At 37.9% G+C, this 27,757-nt stretch overlaps 1 protein-coding gene across 1 annotated transcript in view; it reads left to right on the forward strand.

Annotated features, from left to right (window-relative positions):
• LOC122133878 (abl interactor 1-like) overlaps window positions 1-27,757 on the forward strand; it is a 59,292-nt gene that overhangs the window by 12,181 nt on the left and 19,354 nt on the right. Inside the window, exons 4-6 of the mRNA XM_042751892.1 lie at window positions 3,765-3,827; window positions 23,980-24,156; window positions 27,286-27,300. Of these exons, the coding sequence (XP_042607826.1) occupies window positions 3,765-3,827; window positions 23,980-24,156; window positions 27,286-27,300 (255 nt within the window). The remainder of the gene's footprint in view (window positions 1-3,764; window positions 3,828-23,979; window positions 24,157-27,285; window positions 27,301-27,757) is intronic.

Below are 27,757 nucleotides of genomic sequence, written 5' to 3' on the forward strand. Positions count from 1 at the left end.
GGAGGGACCCTCTGATAGAATCTCTCAGGGAGGGAAATGTCGGGCTTTTCCTAGTGTGCCCTTAGACACCCGGAGGACACAGCACCTACCTTTGGCCTCATTACATGAAATTTAGGAGAGGGTTACAAGCTTTAGCTCTAAAGGGAATCAAATGTTCACCAAAAAAATGAAAAATTCAGGTCATCGTGTAATCACCCTCAAAATTGTTCGAAACTTTGTTATGAGTTGTTTTCTTCCGCTGAACTCAAAAGAAGATATTTAGGAAAACTGTGGGTTCGCAAAACAGTTTCTGGTTCTATTTGAATTCCATAGAATTTGTCCCACCATTTATTTTTATTATTTTGGTACCTACATTCTTCAAAAGTTCTTAAGTAAAAATTCGTATGTTCCACATAAGATCGAAATTTAATAAAAAACATGTTGGGTGAACGATTATGTCAGAAAAAGAACTGCAGTTGTCAATTATAAATGCTACGTTAGTTAGCCTTGTGATGGGGCAAGTATCCTTTTATGGTGTCAATGAAGTCACACTGAAACATTAAAGGAGTGTCTTTGGACATTCAAGCAAATTTGTTGGGGGAAGTTGCATTTAATACGTTCTCTAAATTTTCTAAAAGGTCATTTTAACTGGGTAATGTGTTAGGACATTTGGTTCACAAGAGAGTGTTGAGTTTATCCCCTCCACTTTTGCTTTTTTATCTCTGGGGTTTGTGGGCTGTGACTGTAGAAGAGATATAAAAAGGAGATTGATACTCTTGTCTTTTGGGAAATGTTCGTGGGAAGTTTTAGGAGTTTCTGAAGACCACCAATCAAACATTGGTTTCCGTGTGGAAGTCTTACAGAATAAAAGCGGTTCTTTTTACCATCTGCCTTGCATGGATGTGTGAGATGGTGATTTCTGGGTCAACAAAAAGGGCAAAAGGTTATTTATGTTTTTGTAAGCGCAAATATGGAAAGAAGAAATGAAAACAACAGCTGACCACGAATAATGCTGTTTCTGTTAACCAACACACATTGCCTTATCAGCTCTCACCAGCTGGTTTCTTGAAGACTTGGGTCACAGGTCGTGACAAAGCAAGATTTGTCACGATTTTATAAAGAAAAGATTAATTCTGTTAAAAATCTAGTTTAATGGAAAAAATGTTATGTTGGTTTCACAAGAGTCAGTGGTTCTTGAAATACTATACCATTTTGAAAGAAAATATGAAATGGAATCTCTATAAAATGGCATGTCTATGTAACCATAATATAACTGTATAATAACGTTCATAAGGGTTGGGGCAAGGAATAATTTTTATTTATTATTTTATTTATTTTATTTTATTTATTTATTTTATTTTATTTTATTTTATTTTTATTTTATTTAATGGAATGGAAATGAACGGAACGGACGGAAGGAATAATTACTTCTATTAGCAGTGATGGTATTGAAATGACCAGGCGGGTCAAGATGTTTATAATGTGTTTAAAAATTAAATAAAAAACTATTTCAAATTAATGCTGTTTCTTGAATTTTTTTAAACCAGTCCTAGGTCTGCAGGGGTCTGTCTGTTCTTCACTGCAATTTCTGGACTGTTTATTGACTCAGGCCTCCAAAAATAATATAATTGAGATGTATGAATGCATGTTAATGTTATTTGGGAATACATAACCATTGCAGTCACAGTTACTGTGTGACTGTTTTCATGGGCAAGCACCATGACATTTCTTGAAAAAAACATAACAAATCCTTTATCAGGACGTACACAATCATTTCTGTTAGCTGTGCTGTGGGGACTGGAGTTTACAGACGCTCATAGGGATATCAATCAACAGACCAGTTCAAGAGGCGTTGATATAGTACCGTTACATCCCACGCCTGGCACTGGACCACAGTTTCTGTAAGAGATAGAGAGTACAACGCCTTATGGCACATTCAGTCCTTTAAGTTGTCTTTAGAGAATGTGGATCTATTCGCACATCAATCTGTAGCACCGTTTTAAATGAAGCTTGTATCTTTGACAGGAGGAGACAGGGTTTAAACTGTTCAGATTTTTGTTGGTTTGAGCAGAGCGCCCTGAACTACTTATAGCCAGAGAACCCACAATCTCTTTTGAACTTTATGAAACCACTGCTTTTAAAGCAGAACTCTGGGATGGATATCTCTCTTAGTGTAACAATGTCAATTTCTCTTGCCACCACTCCGCTAAAAATTAGCTGACTTGTGACGTAGTACAGCCTGATCCATGTTTAGTGGAAATGTCTTCACACCAATACTTATGCATACTTCACACACAATTTGCTTGGGGGAATGCTGTGGGAGCCATCGTCCCTGTGGTAATGGTTTTGTGTAGGTTTCTGTCTTTAATAGAGACACAATTGTTTCTCTAAACTACTCAGCGTTTAGCACTCTCTGGAGGAAGCACTCTTCTTCTTTCAGGCAGGAACTCATATTTTCCATCCACACACCAAGTCTAGACTATTAGTGATAAAACTAAATATTATTCACTCTGTTAATCAGATCTTTATAAATCTATGCTAATTTCATAAAAAATACATGCAGGACCGTGGTTCCCTTCCATGCAGGTGCTTGGTAAGTTTTACTGCACTGTAATCGGTGGTGAGTCTTTTCACCCCCAGCAGTGTTGATGCCAGATTGTTACCTCAATGATAATTTCCCCCGGTGGTGATTGTTGTACCACGCGGTTAGGCCAAAAATTGAGAAAGCAAATACCACATTAAAACCACAAAAACCTAGACGTTCGTTTCTGTGGGTTGTGGTAATGCCTTTTTTTTTTTTTTCCTCCGTTGTTACGAAGTTTGCGTTCAGCATCTTTTCGCTAGATCCACCATGTTAGGTGAAAGATAAGACCTTTTTTATTTCTGCCGTAAAATTTTTGTCTTCTCTATAATCACCTTCCACAGACGAACGTACCAGTTTATTTCAGCTTTGGACCACAGACCAAGAGACTACCACCATTCTACTTCTCCTCTTAAAACAACACCTTTCACCCCCTCTTTTTCTCGGCAGTCAGGCCTGACCCCTGCTTGCGGACTGACTGGGATTAAGTAGAAACTGTATATTGTAAATATTTACCCTACTATCTCCCCCACCTGTGACAGGGAACGTGCGATACCCAGCTGCGCGCCGATTTACATGCAGCGCTGCTGTAGCATGTGGACGAAACGGGTTTCCCCGCCTCCACCTACTAACGGGCCCACAACAAATAACCAACCTCTTTTCGTTTTGATTGCACTCATTTTAGTCCTCTTTTTGCTCACCACCCCAACAACACTACAGCCCCTTCCCTGCACCTATTGATCCAAATCAGTGACTTGACCCTTGGCGCTTTGTGACCCCACGTTAAAAATTGCTTTTACCCTACAAATGTGGCTGGGCTTTTCCCGTCCTGACTTCCAAACTTTTCGGCACAAGTTTGTCCCATTCTTAGACGTTCCCTCTTACAACACGGCATTGATAGCATGAGGTTCTTAGAGTATTTTTTGCCACCTTTGTTCCCCTTCGATTGGTCTGTGTTTTCCCCGCTAGCCGTCCCTTTCTCCCACGGCGCCTCTCACTGTGGGCAGTTTGTAGCGAGGTCTAGATGACATATAGCTGTTCATTTGTTGAAAATGTGAACCTTAAGGTGTTGTTTCTGACTTGAATGTACCAGGCCACAGGATAAGAGGAAAGCCTTGGAGGGACCAAGCCTTTCTACCCACCCCGTAGCTCTGGCAAGGTGGATACAAAGAATCAACTGCCCTAGCTAACAATGTCCTGACAGTGTGGGGATATCACAGGCCTCGCAGCTGCGCAGGAGGAGTCATCCATCAACCACATATCCCAGGTCCAGACCCCCTTTAGCTTTTTTAATATCCAACCCTATTCTCTCTCAATCTCATTTCCTTGAGTTGTCCTTGTCTGTCTAGAGGATTTCATTAGTGGGTTCTTCTTCTTAAAGGACGTCTCCATTCGCCCTGAATGCATCTGTTCCCGTCTTTCATAGTGATTGATCTTAATATCTGTGCTTATGTCGTCGGTCACGCCTCTTTGTACCCACGTTTCTGTTCTGTCTTCTTTGCATAGGCCTCTATATCAGTTACTTCCTTGGTCATCTTGTGGAGGACGTTACAAACTCCTCACTTTATTTTTGGAGCTTCTTTTGTGGCAAATCGCGTGACCCTAATATTTCCTATGTTAGGGTGATTCTATTTGGGACACTAAAGCCCCGTTAGTCATCGACACAATCGACAAAAGTCTCATTAAGTTCGGATAAGGTTGAGCTGAATATCAACAAGGGACATGGTATGTTCACAGTGGGGCTGAGTGTACAACTTAGATCCTGCCCCGCCAGCAATAATCGCCTAAAAGGATGCTGACTCACGTTTTTGTGCAACGTACATCGCGCAACATTACAGTCCTCGCTGATATGAACAACTTGCGTCCTTCTTTCCACCGTGTTTCTTTTACGCTGCAGTCTCTTTTGACTGGTCTCGTTCAGCCCCGTTTCATAATCCAACAACATCCGCACTTTCTTCCTTCCCTCGTTTTCGTTTTCACTCCTCCTCCCTCCCACCTCTCGACTCGGCCAGTCCTATGTGTCTGTTATGATACAAACTATAGTTCTCGAACGTATTTCCTGCCCTCGATCACGATAGAGAGAACACGTCGATACATTGAGAAAAATCTCAGAACCGTCCGCGACTACAAATCACGCATGGCTCTGCACCGTCCAGTCCTCGATTTAATGGTCCAGCCCCTCCTACGTCATATCGTGTGTGGTGCATTGGGGCTGTTTGCTACACGTGTGTTCTCCTCGGGTCAAATCCCCCACGAGGGGCCTGGGACCATAATAAATACCCCCCAAGGGGTGGCAACCCCTATGGACAGTAAGAAAGACTCCCCCGCAGCCTTGTAGTTCCCCTTCACTCTTGCTTTCTTGTTTCTTCGTCTTTCTACCGCCGTCCCTTTTTTTCATCGTCCTTGATATTTTTCCTCCTTTAGGGTGTCAAATTATACCATATTGTGTTTGGAATGTCACTCCCCGCCTTGTTCACATTTAAACGGTTTGCCACCTTGCCTCCGTCTCCATTGGACGGCCGGTCACAGCACAATTCTTGGCAACTAACAATTTTATATATTTGTACCACACTATTACCCATTTATAACACATCATGTCTTTTTGTTAAGGGCACACTACGATTTGCCCACCGTTCCTTTCTTGGTTTTTGACGTGCCCCTAAGAGCACTTGCTGTTATAGTTCTGGCACGTCTGCACTCGCCTCCGCTCCACTCTCCGTTATCCGCTTATTACTTTCCCGAGTCCATGTTGTTTTTTTTTTGTGTTTGGTTTTGTTTTACCCCCCTTGGTCCCCGGACCCCCCTGATTTTTCCCGTCCACTTGCATGTACCCAATTTTAGCTAGATAGCTTATTCTCTCTCAAATTTTCTTCCCCTAACCTCATTCCTTCATGGTATGACCATTCAATTGTCACTGACTGCTTTGTGTAGCCTGGAGCATACGCTCTGCGTGCCCCGACCACCCACGTTCTTTTGTCGGCGAACCATTAGTTTAGCTGTCCAGTGGGCTTAGTATTTTTTTTTTTTTTGCCATGCCTTGTGTGGCTTTACTGTTCTCTTTTTTGTGCTTTTTCCGGTCGGGTTGGGTTTTCCTTTTTCTGTTTTGTGCCCCATTAGTGGTTTGTCATTTAGTCGTGATGGTATGCATGCCTGCTTTCTGGGTTGTGTTCGGGGGGTGGATGGTGCTTCTTTTTTTCAGCGTTTGTTGTTGTCCTAGACAATCCTACGACACCCCTTCGGTCTTCGGGGCGAATTCTATTTCTTGCCCCCCGGTGACCTAGTGCGTGGGTGACAGAGCCTCTTTGTTTTGTTTCGTGTGTGTTGTCGATTTGTGGTTATTTTTGTGTGGTGTGGATTTTGCTTATTGATTTTTTTTTGGTTATTGTGTGTATATATTTTTAAGTTAGTGGACTCGTATTGTTTGTTTATCCTTCCTTGCGTCATCACGGTGCAATGAAAACTGGTACTCGTGATTTACTTGCCATCTTGTCTATTTTGTTAACTTGTTGCCACAATTGCGCGCAGAGCTCATGCCTCCCCTCTTTTGGGGTTTTTGGAACAGCTCGCCCCTCATATACTTGTGCCTGTTTGACCCCCAGCCTGGGGCCGTCGGTCGGACATTGCTCCCTAGGTTTGAACCACAGCTCTTTCCAAAACAAAGCACTCTCACCCTTTACGTCAGTCGTTGTTCTTGGTGGCCTCGTTTTAATTGTAGTGTTCGTTAGTTCTGGTGATTGTCTTCCCTTAGCTGTACTATTAGTAGTCTTAGAATTCATCCTCCTTTTAGTTAGTCAGAGTTTCAACGTCACCCCAATACCCAACCGTCCCCTCCTCTGCACATTACAGGTCTATTTTAGCTACAGCATTATACCACAGACTATTTTCGTTTCGTAGTTTAGTCGGACAGAAACCTCCACTGATGTACACTCTTCTCTCGTTTTAGTCCGACGCAAAAAACGCTGGCAACAGGCCCCTTGCGAGTCGCACACAACACTTAGCCCCCTCCCCCCCCACCCCCTCCCCTCCCCCCAGAGTGACACCCAATCTAACACACACCACCCTAGTTCCATTCTAAGAGCCGTCCGAAGCATTGAAGGGGCTTTTCTGCTCATCCCCCAGAAACAGGCCATCATTCTTGGTAGCTGACAATGTTTCTAAGTGGAGACTGCTGTTTTTCTGGACAAATGGAAATATGATTTTCAAAAGACCAGTTGCTGTCTAATACTAACCACCCACCTTGTTGGACTGTAGAGGACGTAAAAATATATCCCATCTTAGTTGCACATTGTAATCTTACGAAATTCTGTGTAATGTTTTTTTTTTTATCTGAATTTAATAGGAGGGAAATTATTGGTACATCTTAATTTTTACATGTTTTAACACACTTCTGTGTATCTTAGATAGATTTAGACGTTTCATCTGGTGCTTGTTGAGATATATAGTTGAGTATCATCAGCATAAACCAGTGGAAAACTAATCCTGTATTTCCTACATAATATTACCACGGGGGGCAAACATGTATTATTAAAAATAGCAGAGGATCCTAGGACAGGATTCCTTGTGGCACTCCCATCTTTAACTGGTGATAAATGAGATGACTCCCCATTTAAATAAACAAAGTGGTAGCGATCGGACAGGTTAGGATATAAACCATCTTAAAGCTTTGCCCTTGGATACCTGGTTAGTTGTGTAATCGATCTGGAGTATGATCTTATCATGATCTATGGTGTCGAACACAGCACTAAGATCAAGTAAAACTAGCAATGAGATGCAGCCTTGGTCGGCGCAAGAAGACAAGTCATTTGCTAATTTTAAACCAGTGCAATTTCTGTGCTATTTTGGGGCCTGAAAACCCGGACTGAAATTCTTCATAGAGATATTTTTTCTGCAGAAAGAAGCACAATGGAGCAGGACGAACTTTTTCTACCAATTTAGACATAAATGGACAGATTTGAAATGGGTTTGTAATTTGCCAGTTGCATTAGGATTAGTTGTGGGTTTTTTAATAAGAGGCTTTGAATAACCGCCAGCTTGAATGGTTTCAGGACGTGAACCTAAAGATAACTACAAGTTAATAATATTGAGAAGCGCGTTCTTCTGCTACAGGTAAACAACTCTCAGTAATTTAGTGGGTACAGGATGCTAAATAAACTTGTTGTTGGTTTAGATGCAGTGATAAGTTTGATTTTAGTTTGTTGTCCTATAGTTATAAAGCACTGCAGTGTATTCTTTGAGTGCGATGGGATAAAACTAAAGTATTAGATGCTGTGGAATCTACATTTGTTAGTGTATTCTGATGTATCTCTTTTTTTGTTTTTATCAGTGAAGAAAAATTCATAAAGTCATTATTATTTAACTGTGAGGGGAATATTTAGATCGGGGTGCGCGTCTAGTTATTTGTTAAATTCTAGCCACTGTGCTAAATATAAAAACCATGGATTGTTTTGGTTATTTTCTATAGTTTGTGGATATGCTCGGCCCTGGCAGTTTTTAGGAGCCTGTCTATAGCTGGACATACTGTTTTTCCACGCAAAAAAAACCTTCCAAGTTAGTTTTTCTCCATTTGCACTCCCAAGACTATGAGTTTCTTTCTTGGAGAGAGTGGATTATACTGTTTATTTACCATGGGCCACAGTATGTTTTTCTCTAAACCTTTTTCAATTTGATGCGGGGCAACAGCTTCTAATGTATTAGAGAAGATAGTGCCCATGTTGCCAGTCCATGCGTGTCTAGTTTCATTTGTATTTAATGGGGGTACACAGGAAGCAGATTGAGAAAAAATCAGGCAGGTTATTTGCGGACGCTTGTCTTTGGTGGCTGGAACAATAGTGTCTGCCCGGAGGATAACGCGAAGCCATATAGTTAATCTCATTAATACGACGATACACATACCTTATAGACAAAAGAAATACATCCATTCCAGATACGGAAGACGCTCTGATTTGAATTAACTACATTTATTTTACCAACCAAACATGTTTTTTTGTTGAAGTACACACACATAAATTCAAATAAAATAAATAAAAACAATAAATATTATAAAAAAAAAAAAAATCAGCTAAATTTTTCTCCCAAACCCTGGCTGGCTGGCCATTGGTCCCTTTCTCTGTGTCAAGACTTTTTTTGCCATGTCCGCAGTTTCGCTTGGTGAGGTTTTTTGAAAATATGACGTCATCGCAGTGTTGCAGCAGTCCGCTTTGAGCAGGTTGTCGCAACTTTCTTCGCGTTTGGCGGCGTGCACAGCATTTTTTTTTTTTTACTTTCCCGCACCAGGCTCACGCATCCGAACATGGCACGCGTATCAGGTGCGGATTCTAGTCAAACATGCATGTCTGTGTGGCGTTTGTGTGAAACAGAAGTAGTAGTTAAGTACAGTTTCAAACTCCATCAGGTGCTTTTTGATGGAAATTATCTTTCATTTCTAGTTTTATTATCTTTTGTGATGATCTTACACTGCTCCAAGGCTTATTGTTTTTCTGTTTTATTTGAAGTATGTTTTTTTTTTTTTTTGTATAAAATAGAATTAGAATTAATTTAGATATTAATTATACACTTTTTTGCTTTAAAGTTGTCTTGTGTTTGGTTGTGAAATGAAAGCCAATAGTTTAAGATTGTTTTAAATTTGTACATAAAGAAATTATTAATTCATCAACTCATTCATTACGAGACTTGTACTGGCAAATTACTTATTCTCACTGGTGATTCCCGACGGTTAGAGGACAATTACTCTACGTCGTTCCCCTGTCGTTTCAAAGAATAGTACAACGGCAAACGTGAGAAGTATAAAAGCCTTGTCCATTTGGGAAGGTGTGCTCGCAGTCAGTGGACCCAGGCGAAAGTATAAATCCCGCTTAACTTTGTTTGTTGTCTTCTAAATAATACAGCGAGTGGGGCTTGAGGAACTGACGTTGCCTGCATTTGCGCAGTGCGACCTGATGCAGCCCCTGAAGTGAGACACAGGAAACAGAAATAATGCAAAATAATAATAATGACTAAACAAGACAAAATAAAGTTATAACATTTTGTTTCGTCTTGTTTTGGTCAACGAAAATAAAGAGGCATTTTAGCATAGTGTTTATTTTGTAAACCACATTTAGTCTCTTTTTTTTCGTCAACAATATTGCATTATACATTTAATTATAGTCATCGTAACATGACCAGCATTTACGTTGCATCTCGTCTCGTTTTCGTCACGTGATAAAGGTTCGTTGATGACGACATTTAGTCATAAATTTTCGTTGACGAAAGCAACACTACTGTCATCGTTAAAATACAGTTTGTTGTCCTTTTTGAGGTTTAGTTTCTTGTCCATCACTTGTCCAACTTATGAGATTAGCTGGGTTTCCATCACCCTGCTTTTATGCGCATTTTGAAGTATTGCATCCGAAAGCAATAACTGCATTCATTGTGTTTCATGTGCTCGTTCTGATTCCAATTTTGATTTTGACCGATAAATTCCAATTTTGCACATAAGTTAAGATTTGCAACTTTGGATGGAAACCCAGCTAGTGTCAACAAGAACCTTCAACCATCTAAGATTCTCAGAATTAAATCACTTATTGACAAACACCAGTTCTGTCTTGTCTCACCCTCGTAAGCACAAACACTGCTCTCAGTTGAAGCACTTAAACCTAGAATACAAGACTGATATAATCTGCCCCAATTCCCATAGATCTTTTATCGGCAGATGTTGATGGGATTAATCTGTGTACAGTGGAATGTTATTTCCAGGTCTTTTCTCCATTCAAATGTCTAGGAATGGCAGTGGGCTTCATGAAGGCGTTAATACAGGCTACATTAAGATGGTCAACAGAGGCCTCTTCTTCTCTTCACACAGCCCTCTCTTACAGTGTCCAATCATGATTCTCTCCAAAGATGGAGATGGAATAATAGGATGGTTATGTTAAAAAACAGGGCGCGTGGCTGTGAGCCTGGCTTTCTGTCATAGCATGATGTACTAAAAGTGGGGGAAAAACTATTCACTGATGCATCAGTATTCTGAAGCACTCCACAGAAAACAGAGGTGGAGTACCATGCTTTGCTTGCTGCCAATTCCACACACACACACACACACACACACACACACACACACACACTACACACACACTCACACTCACACTCACACTCACACTCACACAAAAAAAAAACCCTCAAGCAAGTATCTAAACTTCCACAAAGTTTAGAAAAGATGACTCAAAATACTAAATTGCAGGTTTTATTGGACAGGATTTGCGTCGCAAACCATCATGTGTCATTGTCCATTTCTGCTGCATACTACATAACTAGTTAGTGGCAGCTTGCGTTTTGTGTATCTTTAGTTGAGCAAAATTCAGGTGTCCAGTTCCGTTTCTGGAGGTCCACCTTCCAGCAGAGTTTAGTTATGTCCTCAAACAAACTTGAACCAGCTAATCAAGGTCTTTAAGGATCACTAGAAACTTGGGGTACAACCGGGTAGTTGTGTCAGAGTTAAACTCTGCAGGACAGTGACCCTTCAGGAGCAGACAAAATTATTCTCAAAATGACTCTCTGTCTGTGAGAAACATCGAGTCATCTCCGTAAATAGTAGTAGTTCCTAAAACAAACCGTAATCCTGTAGCCTCAGTGCTATTTGCCGCAGATCAGTCAAGACTGCTCTATTCCACTGCAAGGTGACTAATGGCTATAAAGTGGCTCTAATCTCTCGGCAGAGGCACACCCAGAGCTTTGCTGACAGAGGATGTCCCCATCTTTACAGCATTTCTCGCTGTTCTTTCTTTCTCTGACTGCCTATTAGACAGACCGCACTGCCAGCATGTGGCCAAATTAGATTAGAACATCAGCACAGCAGACTAATGGGCCAGCAAGCCAGGCCTGGAGTTCACTGTTTTTAGATCCACACTGAATGTTTTGAGTTGTGCTATCACGGATATGTCGTGTTGGAGCCGGCCCTGACCCTGAGCGTGGGAGGCTGAAGTGCTGCTACCTAGACCAGCACATGAAGTGGCTGCTAAGAGACTGTGAACAGTCAGCACTTTGTCTGGCCAGATGAAGACTTGGCAGAACACAGGGAGTCTCGTTTTGCTGTTTTCCCTCTTCATAGCTGCGAGTAAATCCATGTATGTCTGTTGCATCTCTGATGAGCTACAGAGGTAACTAATTAAAGGCAGCTCTAAATGCAGCGTGCTTGGAAATGATTCCATGCGTATCCCATCAGCATCTATGGTCTCCCATTAACTCACAATGATAGGTTCCTCTCAGGGCACTTGAAGTGGACATGACATCCAAATTAACCCCTGTCTTAATACATGTTCCTTGTTTGCACGATTCATCAATCACAATTTTTCCAAAGGAAAAAGTTGCGTCTTTGTAATGTTTCATCAGAAATGAAGTAACGTGCTCATCTTCTGCACAACCATTTTCAGTCCCAAAGAGTTTCCATAATGCTGCGTTCCAGACCAGCTCATTTGAGTCCAAGTCCAGCCTCCAAGACTAGTCCAAGTCAAGACCTGAAGTGTAAACATGCTTTCTTTTGAGGTGAATGAAGCTTGGTTTTGCATCAGTGACAAGCAAACCTCCAATTGAGTCGGCACAGACCACAAAACGTATCTGCAGCATCTCAAGTCTAAATCCAAATGCTCCCAAGTCCATGACAACTCCAAAACCGTAAAAAAAAATGGTCTTGGCTTCACGACCTGAGTCCAGTATCGAGGACTACACAACTTCTAGCATTTCCTGTTTTTCACTTAAGTTAGGTTTGAATGATCTTTCCCAACTTTAAGAGTTGCATGTCTATCCATGAGTATTTTCAATTAGGAAGTGAGATAATTCCATGTTCTGAGTTGTAGACTCTGTAGAATGTAGACTTCTGTATTCCTTATTACGCTGTGGAATTATGAGCTTAAAGCTCTGTTTTGTGCTGCATCTCTGTTCACTTTCACCAAACTGCAAGTTTCTAATTAAGGAGACTGCAGAATTTATGCCATGCAGGGAGGTTCTGGACACTTGGATGTTGCATGTGGAATGCAAATAGTTAGCCTTGCACTTTGAGTTAGCAAGACAGACTTTCTGTCTGTCTCCACCTCTCCTGACCGTCTCCCTTGGTGTGCTTTTTTCACAGGAAACAGGAAATGGAGCTTTAGACATAAGATTTTAGGGAAGACCTGCCTCCCCTGTGTTTCCTGACAGTCAAGTATGGCCAAAATGTGTCATTTTGGAATGAGATTATGTGAACTGTGACAATTAAAGAGGTTATGTAGTGGCCATCAATCATGTGATTTTTATTTATTTTTTTATCAGCCCCATGACTGACTGGATCTCAAATGCAACATCTCTGGAACTTCATATCTTTTTAATGGCTAGAGATAAAGAGAGCAGTTATATAACTGCCCAATGCTGTTCTGAGTGGAATGACTTCAATTTGGCAAAAAAAGCACATTTGGCAAAAAAGCCCAAAAATTTCCATACTTGGGGTGCTTTTTAGACATCCCTATAACCTGATGTTGAAGAGTTGAAGTCTCTCTCTCTCTCTCTCTCTCTCTCTCTCATTGGTAGGTGGCAATTGTTCCTCTCAGGGCACTTGAAGTCAAAATGACATTTAAATAGAACCCAAAAAATGCATGTTTGTTGGCTTATTTTGTATGAAGGGCATTGAATGGTGACAGCTAGTCAGCTGGTCAATGAAAAAATAGCACTGTTGTGAAGTATTTGTTCTGCCAATCTTTTGGTGTGTACTAGTTACTTCTGTGATCCTCTGTAGATTCCTCAACATCTTATTTACTTGATTGTGTCCAATCTGGACATGTTAACATTGTGCATTCAAATTATTTTCCCACAGGAGCGACAAGAGATTAGATTTGTTTCAGCAGATTACACTATCTTTAGCTGTTCACTGTTGGAAAGTTTAAATCCTTCTTATCAGAATATTATGTCCAATCTTTTTTTTAAATAGTAATCAGAAAGTTTAGATTCATATAAATAGTCCCTTTTTAGTAAACTTGATGATTTTGCAGTTATCTTTCCTTCAGCTTTGTCGTGCATGAGGTTGATTTTGGACTTTGGTCTTTTTTTCTTTTGTGATATGCAACCATACTCTTAGACGTTTTTTCAACCTGTTTCTGCAAAGTAAAGGCTCAGTTTTGAAGAGGCTGGCTCCCCGTTCATATTACTTACAGCAAGCGTTCATCTGGCTCACTGTAGTGATGCTCGTGGTCACCCTGTCGGAGAGAAGCCAAAGCCAGATGGAGCATAACACAGCCGTAAATCTGTGAAGGGAGCGCCTGTCCTCACCCTTCAGCTGTGCTCGTAATGTTGTTAGTGAGCTGTAATCTAAACTAACCGAACTGCATCCTCACTTTTAATCACCAAGTGTTTCCGTTTAGTGCTGGATATGCGACAGAGTCACATTTCGTTTTCTCCTGCGTTGTATTGGTTATATGCTACAAATGATGATTCACATGTTATTTAGCCTGCTGTGGGGCTTCAATTGTTACAGTAAAGAAGAATAAAAAAAAATAATAAAAAAAACATCAGGGTGTGGTCCATTTCTCATTTCAGAAATAATCGTGTGGTTTTGCACTACTATTAAACACTGGCATGAAAGTCTTATTGACATAGCCACACAAAGTGGTGGTGTTTGTGTGAGTGTGTGTGTGTGTGTTGCTCAGGGTGTGTGCTACAGGCCACTGTTACTCAGCCCTCGCCTAAAGATATGCGCTATGCTTCTGTCTGTTTGTGTATAGCTGGCTTTTCCGGAAGCCATGCCACCCCTGGAGTCGCTTTGTTAAACTGCTGAAATGACTTTTTTTTTTTTTTCTGTCAAATGCTGAAGTGAAACTGTCTGTCTGACCTGTATGAATGCATCTCTCTTTTTGCCTGTGTATTCTTCACAGTGCAGTTGGAAAATTCACTAAATTGAATTCATTTAAAAGCCGTATTTGTGCATTTTTAAATATACTTCACATTGAAAAATACTGAACAGGTAGCACTTTATTTTACAATCCTGTTCTTTATATATGTGCTGTTTAGTTACTATAATAATGACTTAAATATATTCACAATTATAAAAAAAAAAAAAAAAAAAATTATACTTTTTTTGAGAATGTTTGATTATTAGAGAGAATGATTTTAGTAGAACCTAGTACTGACTGAAGTACTGACAGCGGCTGCTTAAAATGTTCATGCTTGCTGTGAATAGCACATGTGGTAATAGCACGGCTGTCAGGTCAAGGGTTCTGAATGCTCCGTTATTAATGTCAACACACTCATATTCAGAAGTGCTTCAAATATATTCTGTCATAAACCTAGTGCAGCAGTTTCCATTTCAACATCTTTATATGTATGTGAGAAAGACAACACTGTCTCTCGAAAGGTGATGAAAAAAACATTATGTAACTACTTCTATACAAATTGAAAGTACTTGTTGTGTTCAATGATTATTTTAGGAGAAGCTGCTCATTTTAATTACAGGATTGCTTCTCAGTCAAACTATGACAGAGTTTAATTTACAATATCTAAACCTCAAAACATCTAAATCAATATCTTAAAACTATGCAGTTACACCAACCCTCTAAGGACACCTTGGCAATTGAATCGCCATTGGATAGTACATTTTTTTTAGTTTACTCACCAGACTGATATACCATATATCTGTGTGTAAATATTTAAGACCCTTGAGCAAGACATTGTTCTAGGGCTGTCCCTGTAGAAATTGCACACTGAGTTTCTTAAGATGGGAAATGACAAATAACACAGTGAAGGCCCTTTCACATGATCCCCTCAAGGTCATGATGGGTCTTGATGCATCCTGTTAACACAAGGTCCAAGGCATAATTAGATTAGGCATTGAGTGTGAACTGTAAAATGTATGCTTGATTAATTAAAATAAAACCAAAATCCGCTTAGTGTGATTATGCATCTACTCTTTATGCCTCTTTCTTGTGCACTGAGGAACACAAAATATGCCAACCAGCTCCATTTCAATATAATGTGAAGCACTTTAGTTTAACATTTGAAAATTAAGAAATTACCACATCTTTAAATATTAGTATTTAAGTTTTACAGTTTTAATTTCAATAATTGTTTTTCTTAAATATTCATTTTATTTTATTATAAATAAATATTTAATTTTTTATTTAGTTTGTTGTAATTGTTTTTATTTATTTATTATTGTTAGTATTATTAGTAGTAATATACATTATTAATGGTTTATAATTGTATTGATATATGATCACAAATTTCTGACAAATTGTGCATGTGTACAAACAAATGTAGCAAACCCATTTTTATTTATTTATTTATTTTTTAAATTGCAAGTGGAATATTTCTTGGGGACAAAAGACAAAGATATTATATATATATATATATATATATATATATATATATATATTATATATATATATATAGAATGGTATGCTTGCCATATTCATGACACTAAGCAACATCTTGTGAAGTTTACTCTTGACACTTGTGTTGAAATCGTGACAAATACAGACTGTCTGATGTTTACTGCACAAGAAAACATAAAACACTTTCTTAGAATGCTCATTTCCGATTGGCTGGCTGTATGTAGTGTGCTGGAGTCTGGTGCACCGAATTGAACACCAAAATTTTCTCCAGAATTGTTTTGTATGAATGATTTATACAGAAATGTATCTGCTCGGGTTTGTGGGCCAACGAACACTTCCATGGAAGAAATAGCAGCTGGATGTCATTGTGCACACATTTTGCTCTCATAGTTATATTTGGTTCCAGATTTATCCATTCTAAATATCAAGTAAAAAAAAAAGTACTTTTGGTTGGTCGTTTCACATATTAATCAGTGTCAGTGGTTATTGGCCTGAATAAGCTGCAGTGTGGACCAGACATGCCAACTCTCAAAAGTTTGGCTTAAAAAGACTATAGAGCAGATACAGGCTTGCCAAACTCAGATGACCTGCTGTGATTTGTAATTAGTTAGATCCACATGCTGATTAGCGATGTGTGAAAGCCATTCAGGGCTCAAGGGATGACTGAGAATTTGATGGAGTGTACATGTGATCTGTTTGGCAGCAGTGTTGGCCTTCAACATATGATGCTGAAATACTCCCAGTTTGAAACCAGACGAGGCATTTCGCTCAGCCTTAACCCTCGTCAATCAGGAGAAAGCTCTTGCATCCAAAACAATGGCATACGTCATTGGATTTTTTTAAGGGCATTTGATAAAGTTGGACCCGCACACATTGTGCAATATGTAGCAACTCATTTCAGCACGTCTATTTTTCAGCTCACAGGAAGGAGATGAAGTCAGTTTGCGCTGCCCTCCCACTTCCTCAAAGCCAGCTGCACTGCTGATTGTAGAGCTCAGCTCACTCCCCAAAAGAGCTGCTGATTTCACTTACAGCACTTCTCTAAAGTCTACAAGTCTACATCTAATTTTTTTTTTTTTAATCCATCCATATTTACAACTGGGAAAAAACTAACTCCAGTCCATGTACACGAAATTCTCAAGTGGATGTATGAATACTGCTGGCTAACCCTGATTTAGACTTAGCCTTATAGGGTTTGCTATTAATGCAGTTACCTCAGCATAGATGTAATTTGTAATTTTTATATGTAATTTTCCTGTAAAATGCTATAAAATTTTTGATGAGTTACTATGTCATTTGTGGTGAAAACTGTAAAAGAAGGTTCACAGAAGTCCCTAAATAATACACCATAGATTATATTATATTCATTATATTTTATTTAAATAGTATAGGGTCGTCTACATTTTCTGCTATTTAGTGTTTATTGCATTATTTATGTGTTTCCTTTATAGTGGTTTATCTTTGTGTATTACCCTGTGCAACATCTATATATTTTAGTATTTATGCCATGGTTTATGGACTGCTTTTATGATTCATCTTAAGTTTTCTATTTTGTATCATTCTTGTACTTATCAGTTTATTTTAAGGTAAAAATCTGAATTTAGTAATTCAGGTACACACACACACACACACACACACACACACACACACACACACACACACACACACACACACACACACAAACATTATATAACCTAAATGACATTTTATGCCACAGTTATAAGTTGTAAAATATACAAGCACAAATTCCTGTCATATTTTCCCAACATTTTTTTTTTTTTTTTACAATTTCTGGAATCTTTAAATTGAACAGGATATTTTTGTATAGTGTATTTTATATTTTTTTATCAAATATTTTCCAGTATATAGTATTCTAATTGTCTAGTGTTGTGAAAATACATGAAATACAAAATACATACAAATACCAGTGAATTTCATGGTTTTTACTTAAGCATTTATTTTGATACGGCACATACTGTTATATACTATAACTCATTTAAACGAAAGGTTTAATGTAAAATACTAACAAAATTGAATAATAAAGTTAAATTATCAGGCCTCTAAACTCATTCTTCCCACTGGTCTGTCTTTTGCGATTAACTTTCTCAGTTGGTCGCACAAGCACATAATTTGGTCTGATTTCTTTATTTATTTATTTTGCTACATCGTGATTAATTAATGCATGCTGATGAGCTTTTATCATAGTTTATAGTTATATGGTAATGGAAGTGGTTAACATTCAACCGGTTCTTTTTTATCGGTAGTATCATTTGTGATTTGTATTGAGAACAGGAGTTCCTCTTTTGCTATATTATAAGCTGGGCTTCCAATGCTTCCGCTTCGAATTCACAATCTTGTTTTACAAGAGAAGATAACGGTCTAGAATCAAAAAAAAAAAAAGCATTCATAGCGTAATGTGAGGTAAACAGCAAAGATAACAAGTTTTTCAAAATGAAAAGAAAAGTAAAACTAAACTGGCTGTCGGTGATAGGACTTGCATGTTTTCCCACAAGAATACCAACATGTTCACCTTCTCTGGTTTAAGGAGCAGTCTTTTACTTTACTTTAGTAAAGTAATTTTAACTCACACATTCTCAAAAAATTGTTGCAAATGCAACCATTTTGGTCACAGTCTAGAGCCCTGATTATTGCGTAATTTAGTAATGAAAATGGCAACTTTTTTACATTTTATTTTTAAAGGGGTCATATGATGCGATTTAAATTTTTCCTTTCTCTTTGGAGTGTTACAAGCTCTTGGTGCATAAAGAAGATCTGTAAAGTTGCAAAGACTAAAGTCTCAAATCCAAAGAGATATTCTTTATAAAAGTTGAGTCAACCACCCCTACCCCCCCAAAAAAAAAATGGGTCGTTCTAACATGCCCCCATATCTCTACGTCACTATGTGGGAAGATTTGCATAACGCCACCCAAATGTTCACTCAAAGAAAGAGGACGTAACTTTTATTCTCTTTGTTGCCACCGCGTGCCCGCTGTTGGATTCGCTTTGTGTTTTGTTGTGAAAGTTTGGCCTTTCCAAAAGAGGACACAACTAGAAATCAGTGGTTAAGTTGTATTTACAATACTGTTCCAGAACAGATCAACCCAAATATTCAGATGTGTGCAGTGCAATTTATGGAGGACAAGGACTATTTCCTGAGAGAGTAGCCTACAATGCCGGTGCCTATAAAGTGGAGCAATTCCAATTAAAAACTCCATAAAATTCAGCAAAAACACAGTATAAGTCATTATAATCAGTAATTATGTCCCCACTAGATGCAACAAATGCCTTGTTTATAATGGGTTTTTATTGTTTTTGTCTTGTCGCGACGGGACATGGCATCACAGTATGGTACTAGGAGTTTGATTTCCGTTGTGTGCTTGGGGGATTAGGTTTATGTCAAAGGATTGTGTAGTTGGCCAATCAGAACACACCTCGCTTTTCAGAACGATGAGCTTTGTAAAAACCAACGCGTTTCAGAAAGCTCGGGCCTAGAGGAGCAACAATATGTGGAAAATAATGTGGTTTTTAGGGCTGGACCAGAATACTCGATTATTCAAATATTCATTCTGTGGGTTGGCATTCGATTTTAAATTTTGAGATTCGAATAATTTTTATTTTTTATTTTTTTGCGAGCACCTGGCATCCCCCGCGTAACGGTCTTCATTCACGCTTAAATATAGCAATTTTTTTTACTATCGGGCCGAACGGTTATAAGAAATGTCAGGTATGTTTACAGTTGTATTTTCACATGAGCCTGGTATGGCGCTGCACGGTTACAAACCGCTCTTGGCCCGGAATTCTAGGCACGGTTAGAAAGCCGTGCTTAGCCGTGCTGTTCGAGTGCGTGTTTTTGACTCTGTTGCCTGGCTACCAGTTTCTCCAAACAGCCAAGTAAACAGCTATGCTACATTCAATATAAAAAGAAAAAAAAAAAATGTCTCGAGACAGTTTGGTCTGTGGAGGAAACATTTGCCCTTATTGATATTATACCCATCGTCGCCTTCTGTTTATTTTATTTTTCACGCAGGGTGTTGTCTTTTTTTCTGTTATTGAATTAAAGAAGTAAATATCAGATAAAAAAGGAGTCCCAAAAACAGAAATATCTGATCATCGTCCATATTGCTGTTTATATTACACTTGCGTTACCAAGGCAAGGACTGACACATTTGTAGTGCATTCCAAAGAGCTCCGTTATAAGCGGCACAGTGGAAAATGAAACCATATCTGTGCTGACTGGCCCGCATCGCCATGTAATGGAATGGTTAAGCAATGAGAATCGTTCAGCCTGATAGTGGAAAAGCTGCTTATGGATCGCCCATGAGTGAACGTCATGATTCAGTTCATCTGGAAGAGAAGACACAAGTGCAGACAAAATGACCTGTGTTGTGTGGGTTTAAATTGAGTGAGGACAAGACAAAGGCAGTGTGCCAGATATGCGATTTGAAACTGGCCTACCACAACAGCACATCAAGTTTGAAAAATCACCTGAGTTCTGTAAGTAACTTAGTACACCTATAGTATATTGTTGGTGTAAAAAAAAACAGCTGATTTTATCTGGCATGTTAATCAGTTATTTTACACATGATAAAAACGTGCACTTAATTTGCTTGGAAAATACTTGCAAATACGGTAGCCACAAAAAACAAAAAAAAAAGTACAGTAGCCCATCTTAATAATAATTTGTCTATATTAAAAGTAGGCTATTGCTCTTAACAGATCTGTGTGTTTTGTATCACTAGTGCAGTGCAGTGTCCGTTTTCGGAGCATGTAAGCCCTGCCCGTTTGAGGCGTGCCGCTTCCAGCTCGCGCTGTTCTGTAGTTTATTAAAAGTTTATTCATTCTGAATGTGTCACGTGTCCATATTGCACCAAAATGTGACACTGCACTCCCTTGGGTCCGCAGCAGCACACCAGCCACACATGAAGTCGATTGGATGAAAGCTTCTTGACATAATAAAAACGCAAACAGACAGACAGACACACAGAGATTCCTGCCTTTATTAGAGAGAAGAATATGTTCAGCCCCTCCCTCCGAAGCTTTGAATATTCGGTGTTGATTACTACCGAAGCTTCGAAGCTCAAAAAAATGGTATTCGTATCAGCCCTAGTGGTTATTGAACCTTAAACCACATAAACTCATTGCATTACACCAAATACACAAAATAATGTTCTTTTTAGCAGCATCATATGACCCCTTTAACATTTTAATATTTTTTTTTATTTGATTTATTACGCTAGTGCAAGTAATTTTGACTATATTTTAGTTTTCCGGGAAATTTTTGGGAGTTCCACAGCTGTGTGTGTAAATCAAGGGCTTCTGTATCAAATATTACGTCAGTAGTGCATCAGTGTGCCAGCGTCTTTTGAGATGACTAAGTAATAAGGAGAAAACTTATTTTAAATTCATCTGCTTTAAAGAAGAGTGCAGTGCACAAGCCTCCTTCTTCCTGATGTTGAATAGGAGCTGGAGCTGCTCTGACTCAACTTCTTTGAGAAATGAATCGGATCCTCTGCTGGCCTTTCATCTCCAACAGGAGGCCTGCCGCATCTGCTCCGAGTCTCTTGTGTGCCAGAGAGAGTACTGTTCCTTCTGACAGCACTGCATGGAAAGAGAGGCTTCAACAGTAAACATTTTAATTGGTGCTGTATGGTGTGTTACTGGTAAACTCGTTGCCCATGAAGCCTAATTGAGGAATCAGTAAAACTGAGCCTTTATGGGAAGCTGCAACCTCAGTACTTCTGAGTGCAAGTCATGCAGAGCCATTCATTGTGTCAGCATTTTGTGCTAGTGATTTTGGCTTTAGGATGGATTGTAGTGTAGGCAGAATGAACTGAAAAGCTCATCTGCATATTTCTTTTTAAGCCATTCACCAAACTTCTAATGTAATGGCATAGTTCCATTATGAGGGAATTTTCTCATACTCTTCTGATAACTATATGTGATCAGTTTCCACTGTGTGTTTTATGTCAAAGATGACAGATGTGTTTTGTAGAGCATATTATTTAGGTCAAAATTTCTGAGACTGAGATCTGTCAGAGGGTCTATGGAAAATTTCTGAATTGTGAACAAAAACATAGAGGCCTGTGACATCAATGCACTCAGAAACTCTAGCCTTCACTACAGAACAAAAAAGGTTCAGTTTTGAAGATATTGACAAACACTTATTAGTATTTCATAGTATATACTTCTTAAAGTACTACTACTGCTACTACTAATTTATTAAATTACTTGTTAAAACTTTTTTTTTATTATTATTGGTAATATTACACAATTGAGAGTTTTTTTCATCAATGTAATTTGAACAGCTGTATAAATAACTATATTTGGGGGGAATATAAGTGCAGTGTTTTCTTTAAATGGAATTTACTTTTTTTGGTTACATTTTTAAGATATTTCAATAAATTGTTATAGTTTTATGAATTTGTTTTGATTACCATCATTTTTGGTGATAGAATTTTAATTAAATAATTAAAGTTTAATCCAGACAAATTAAAATGGACACCGCATTCTGGGAAAAATATTAAACAGATTACATAAGGTCCTAAAAAATTATGAAAACCACATTAAGTGATTGGAACTAAATCAACAACCATGTAAAACTATGTAACAAAATTTGACAATAAATATACATTTGTGAAAGCCACACATTTTTCCCAGACTTTAGTCATGCATTAGAAACATTCATATTTTTTTGGTTAGAAGTAATGAAAGGGGTCCTTAACTTAAAAAAAAAAAAAAAAAAATGTGAAAACCTTTAGTATTTAAATATAAGTTTGTACATTGAGAACATAAATCCTGGATGATACATTATTCTGGTGTTTTTTTAGTATGCATCTATGTACACTTTTTGGGCTAATATTACAATGTTTTCAGTTGTAGAAATGTGGCAAGGAATGGCTGCAGAGGCTGAAACTTTCACAGCAGTTTGTATCGAGCCTGAAGTAATGATTTCATCACGCTTTAACATGTAGTACAAGTAGGCAAACTGAGACACAGCATATGATTTCTGTGCCCTATTTGTCTGAGAAATAGTGGCAGCCTGCTGTTTTATACACCATGAGGTGTTTTATTTTTTATTTTTCTCTCTCTCTCTCTCTTAATGGTGTCTCTTTAAGGTCAAAAGTGTTTCACTTCTTCACAAGCTCCTTTAAAACACCCGGAGTTGTCTCGCCCAGCAGGGTACAGACACTGCAGTGAATCACACCGCCGAGAAAAAAAAAAAAAATTATGCTTTTGGATTTGGAATTGCACACCAACAAATCACCACTTTAATTTCACATTAACATGGTCTGGTTAAAAAACAGTTGTGGCGCTTAATATTTTTGTGGAAACGGCGATATTTTTTTCAGGATTCTTTAGTATGTATTTATATAAAGTATAAATTTTTTGTTAAATATTAAATACAACTGTCTTTACTGTCACTAATAAATGTGTATGTGTGTATTAATAAGTGTTAATTTCTTTAAAAACAAATTAAGCTTACTTAGCCCAGACTTTTATACAAAAAAAGTCTTAAGATTCTGACTAGCATGTGAACAAATCAGACTGAATTTTTGACCTTGTGTCATTAGCTAGGTTCCCATCACCCTCTTTTTATGCGCATTTTAAAGTATCGCATCAGAAGCGAGTGATGGAAACACCAAATTTCGAAAAAGAAATCCCTTAATTTGCAAAACGTGCTCGCTTGAGGTGTTTGACTTGTGCGAAAAAGGGTTAATGCAAATAATAGAAATTCTGCATGAGCATTCAAATGAAGTCATGTGACTTTGCGTTATGGGACAGCATAACCTGACTAACCAGGGGACCGATTTTATAAAAAATGTTGTTATTGTCAGTCTGAGGTTCCCAAACAGCTGGCATTCACCTACAAAAGCAATGACCGCATTTATTGATTTTCATTTTTTTTATTTTTGTTATTTTTTTTAGTTTTATCAGGAAGTGACGATTTTGTTCTCTGACTCGTTGGATGGAAATGGTGCTTTTTCGTAAATTTTCAATATGATAATCCAAATTTGCGCACAAGTTAAATTTGAAATTTATGATTGAAACCAGGCTACTCTTTCATCTTGTTTTTGTCTTTTCTTGCATCTTCATTAGACGGTGGACATCCATAAGGAGAAGGTCGCCCGACGAGAGATCGGCATCCTGACAACAAATAAAAACACATCGAGGACTCATAAGATCATCGCTCCGGGCAACATTGAGCGGCCGGTGAGGTACATCAGGAAGCCCATCGACTACACAGTACTGGATGATGTGGGCCATGGAGTAAAGGTAAATAATTTGCAGTCTTTTAAAACTATATTCATTGGTTCCAATTCTACAAACAGGATGGCGTGTTGCTCTCTTTTTCAAGCGTGACCATATATCTGAGTAAGAGTAGACGGCAAGATTCTTATGTGAACAAGCCTGCGAGTGTACAGTCTGACTGTGGTGTACCTGGAGTTGATTGCTGCAACAATGAAACATTGAAAATAAGTTTTCCACAATTGCCAGCAGACAGTAATATTGTCAACACTGTGTGATACGTTTTTGTCTTTAAAATAGAGTAAGAAGGTTAAGGGCAAAATTAGCTGATTGGCACAAATTACGCCCCTTTCTGCTCTAGTTTATAGAGGGAGGCAGTGAGTTTTAAATGACCTCCAGTTTAAAAATAAAATAAGTTTGTAGAGGTTGGGAGTCTTTCTAATCCAGCAATGCAGGTCATATTCCAGGTGAGGGCGTTCTCGAACGCGTTTGGCCAATCATTGTCTACTTACGTCACGGGTAGTACCAGTTGTGCTGGTTAGACCCTGCTCCGGAATAGGAGCTAATTTGGGTAGTGGGTAGTTCCACAATTAGTCTTGGTACTATGAAAAGGTTCCTGCGGTGAGAAAGGCCCTATTTATGCCAAGGTACCAGAGCCAAAATGTTGGTATTATACCAACCCTACCCTGGGTTGTCACTTTTTAAAAAGTTACACTTTTGTACTTTATTTACCCTTAAAGGGTTCGTATTATTACATTTAAGCTACATATCAGTATGTTAAAAGTACATATTAGTGCCTAAATATTACACATTGTTACCTTTTGAAAAGGTACTGTTCCAGTGACAGATTCTGTAACTTTTTTCTGAGAGTGTACAGTACATTCTGCTGTCACTGAATATCCTGGCAGTGTTTTCTTGCACCTTTTCACCGTTGCATTGCCGTCGTTCAGTAAGAGAAGCCATAACCTTGAGTCACCTGACAGGAATTTACAGCATCTTCAGCCAAACTGACTGTGTTTGCAAAAGATGAGATTTATTTTCAATGTCAGTTGACAGTTAATCTTAGTTCTCACTTAGTCCTCGGATGCTGTTTTAAAAAGGTTTTTTAACTAGTTTATTTAAGTTTTATTTTAAATATTAGAATCCTTTTCTTTGTCTGCTCGTGTATCTGTTTTGGTGAACATTAAGTGCTTTCACAGTCTAATGTGTGGAGGATTTTGGCGCTGTCAGAGTGTGATAAATTAAGCCGTATTTGTGTCTGGCTGAGGGAGGATTTTGCTCTCTACTAATTCCACTGAGATCTAAATGAACACCACATGTACGTTTGTGTATTAAATGGCCGTGTTTAAGACATGGTCAGGATGTGAGATAGGTATGAATTAAATTGAACATAAAACATGATTGTAGGTATGCTGCAACATGTTGTGTGCCTATGTTTTGTGATACATAAATAAAAATTTTTTGTGTAATGTTGTATTGGTAAAGTTGGAAGTTTATAATATTTTCAGTTGATACCGGTTAACCTACTGGCTTCAGATTTTTCTAGAATAGAATATGCAAGTTGCTACAATAATATAGGGCCCTATGAAATCTTTTTTTTTTTAGAATTTGCTTAATATTTTTTTTTTTTTTTCCAAATCTTCCTATCTATTTCTATCTAAATTCCATTTTATTTTTTTCAAATTAATTAATTTATTTTTTTCTTAATCTAAATCTTAATTTTATTTAATTTTATAAAAGCAATAATGCACTTATTGTGTGTTTATTTTATGATTAAGGTGTGAACTGAAGGAGTGCAGCCTGTGTGTTTTGATATGTAAATATGATTGTTTTTTTTTTTGTTTTTTTTAGTTATGTCATTATATATATCCTTAGCTAGAAATGGTCAAATTGAATGTTTATAATTGAGTTTAGGCTAACCGAAAAACTGCAATAACTGCAAGCATATAGAAAATGCAGTTGCTACACTATTGCTAACTAAATATATTTGTGTATATACGATTAACTAACATCTTATCTATTGTTTTATCAGTCTGTGTATGCTTGTTTTAGTGCTTTCCAATGTTTAATCACGATTAATCACATCCAAAAACAAGTTTTTGTTTACAAAATATGTGTGTGTGTACTGTGTATATTTATTATGTATAATAATTGCACACACATACAGTATATACTTTGAAAATATTTACATGTGTTTACAAATATATAATTTATATTATATATAAATATATTTAATATATAAACATATTTTTCTTAAATATATACATGCATGTGTGTGTATTTATTTATACGTAACAAATATGCACAGTACAAGTAAACAACTTTTATTTTGGATGTGATTAATCACAATTAGCTAATCGTTCGACAGCACTAGTTTGCTTATTGCTTAGTTTCTTTTTATCATCTGGATTCTGTATTTGTTTATTATTTGCTTTCTTTACTTGATTATAATTAGATTTATTTATTTGTTTGGGGCAGGTACGCTGTATCATTGTGCCTAACATCAGCTTTTATAGTCAATATAACCTGCCTTCAAGTGCGTTATTGCTGAAATACTCTCTTGTTAACTCTGTTTTAAACTTTATTGTTTTTTTTTTTTTCTTACTTATTTTATGAGCATTGTCCTGGCTTTTTTTTTCTCTCTTTTTTCTTATGGGGGAGTGCATTAATAATGCCACAATTTGCATGTGGTGCAGAACAGTCACTGTACTCGCAGCCATTTTTTTTTGCTAAGAGACCTTTGTCTCTGTAGTTGTGGACTAAGTTGTCTTCACAGAGAAGCTTGTATTCTTCTTGCCATGTATCTTGTAATTATTTGTTTCCTGATAATCACATAGATGACACAAACACACTACAGGTCAGACCCAAATAATACAGTCTAAAAAGAGACCTGTGGGACAGAGAAATGAAATGAATGTCTGGTTCAGACAACTCAGTCAAAGCAAGTGTGAAAACAGCCACATTGTCAGGAAACGCATTTTAACATCAGCGCTCTCAGCTCTAGTGAAGTGAAATGTAGGTTTAGAGATTTGAAGTGCTTTTGTCCTGCTTCAAGAGCTCTGAACTGAGACATGCTGGTTTTTGACATGCCTCTCTCTCTTTCTCTCCCTCTTTTTGTTCTATCAATCACTGTCTTTTCTCTTCTGCCCACACTAGTGGCTTAAAGCCAAGGTAAGTGTACTTGTCCTATGACCCCTTCATTACTGATCTACTGATTCAATCTTCCCTTGTGATACATATTCATATTTCTGTGTTCATCCCTTCCTCATAACCTCATCATGTGCAGTAGTTGTAGATCAATCCCATTGCAGATGTGGTCTGTAATAGCTGTATTACTGAAAGATTATTACATGTTTTAACACTAAATCAAGTACATATGCAACAGAAATACGCAGTTGCCTATGTAATTACATTTTGGTTTGCCAGACAAGTTTAGTTTTTCTTACATTGTTATCAGTTCTGTTGTTTGTTTGCACTTTATTTTTACGGTTAATGTCTGGTTTTCGTATATATGATGCAGTGATAGACTGATATCAGCAAGGTTCATTTGAGCATTTTGATAATGTCGAAGACTGTTAGTTGTCCCATTATGTTTGTTTCAATGTCTATTAATAAGTGTTATTTGGTC

This window comes from Cyprinus carpio, chromosome B24 (genome assembly GCF_018340385.1).
Source record: "Cyprinus carpio isolate SPL01 chromosome B24, ASM1834038v1, whole genome shotgun sequence".
Lineage (NCBI taxonomy): Eukaryota > Metazoa > Chordata > Actinopteri > Cypriniformes > Cyprinidae > Cyprinus > Cyprinus carpio.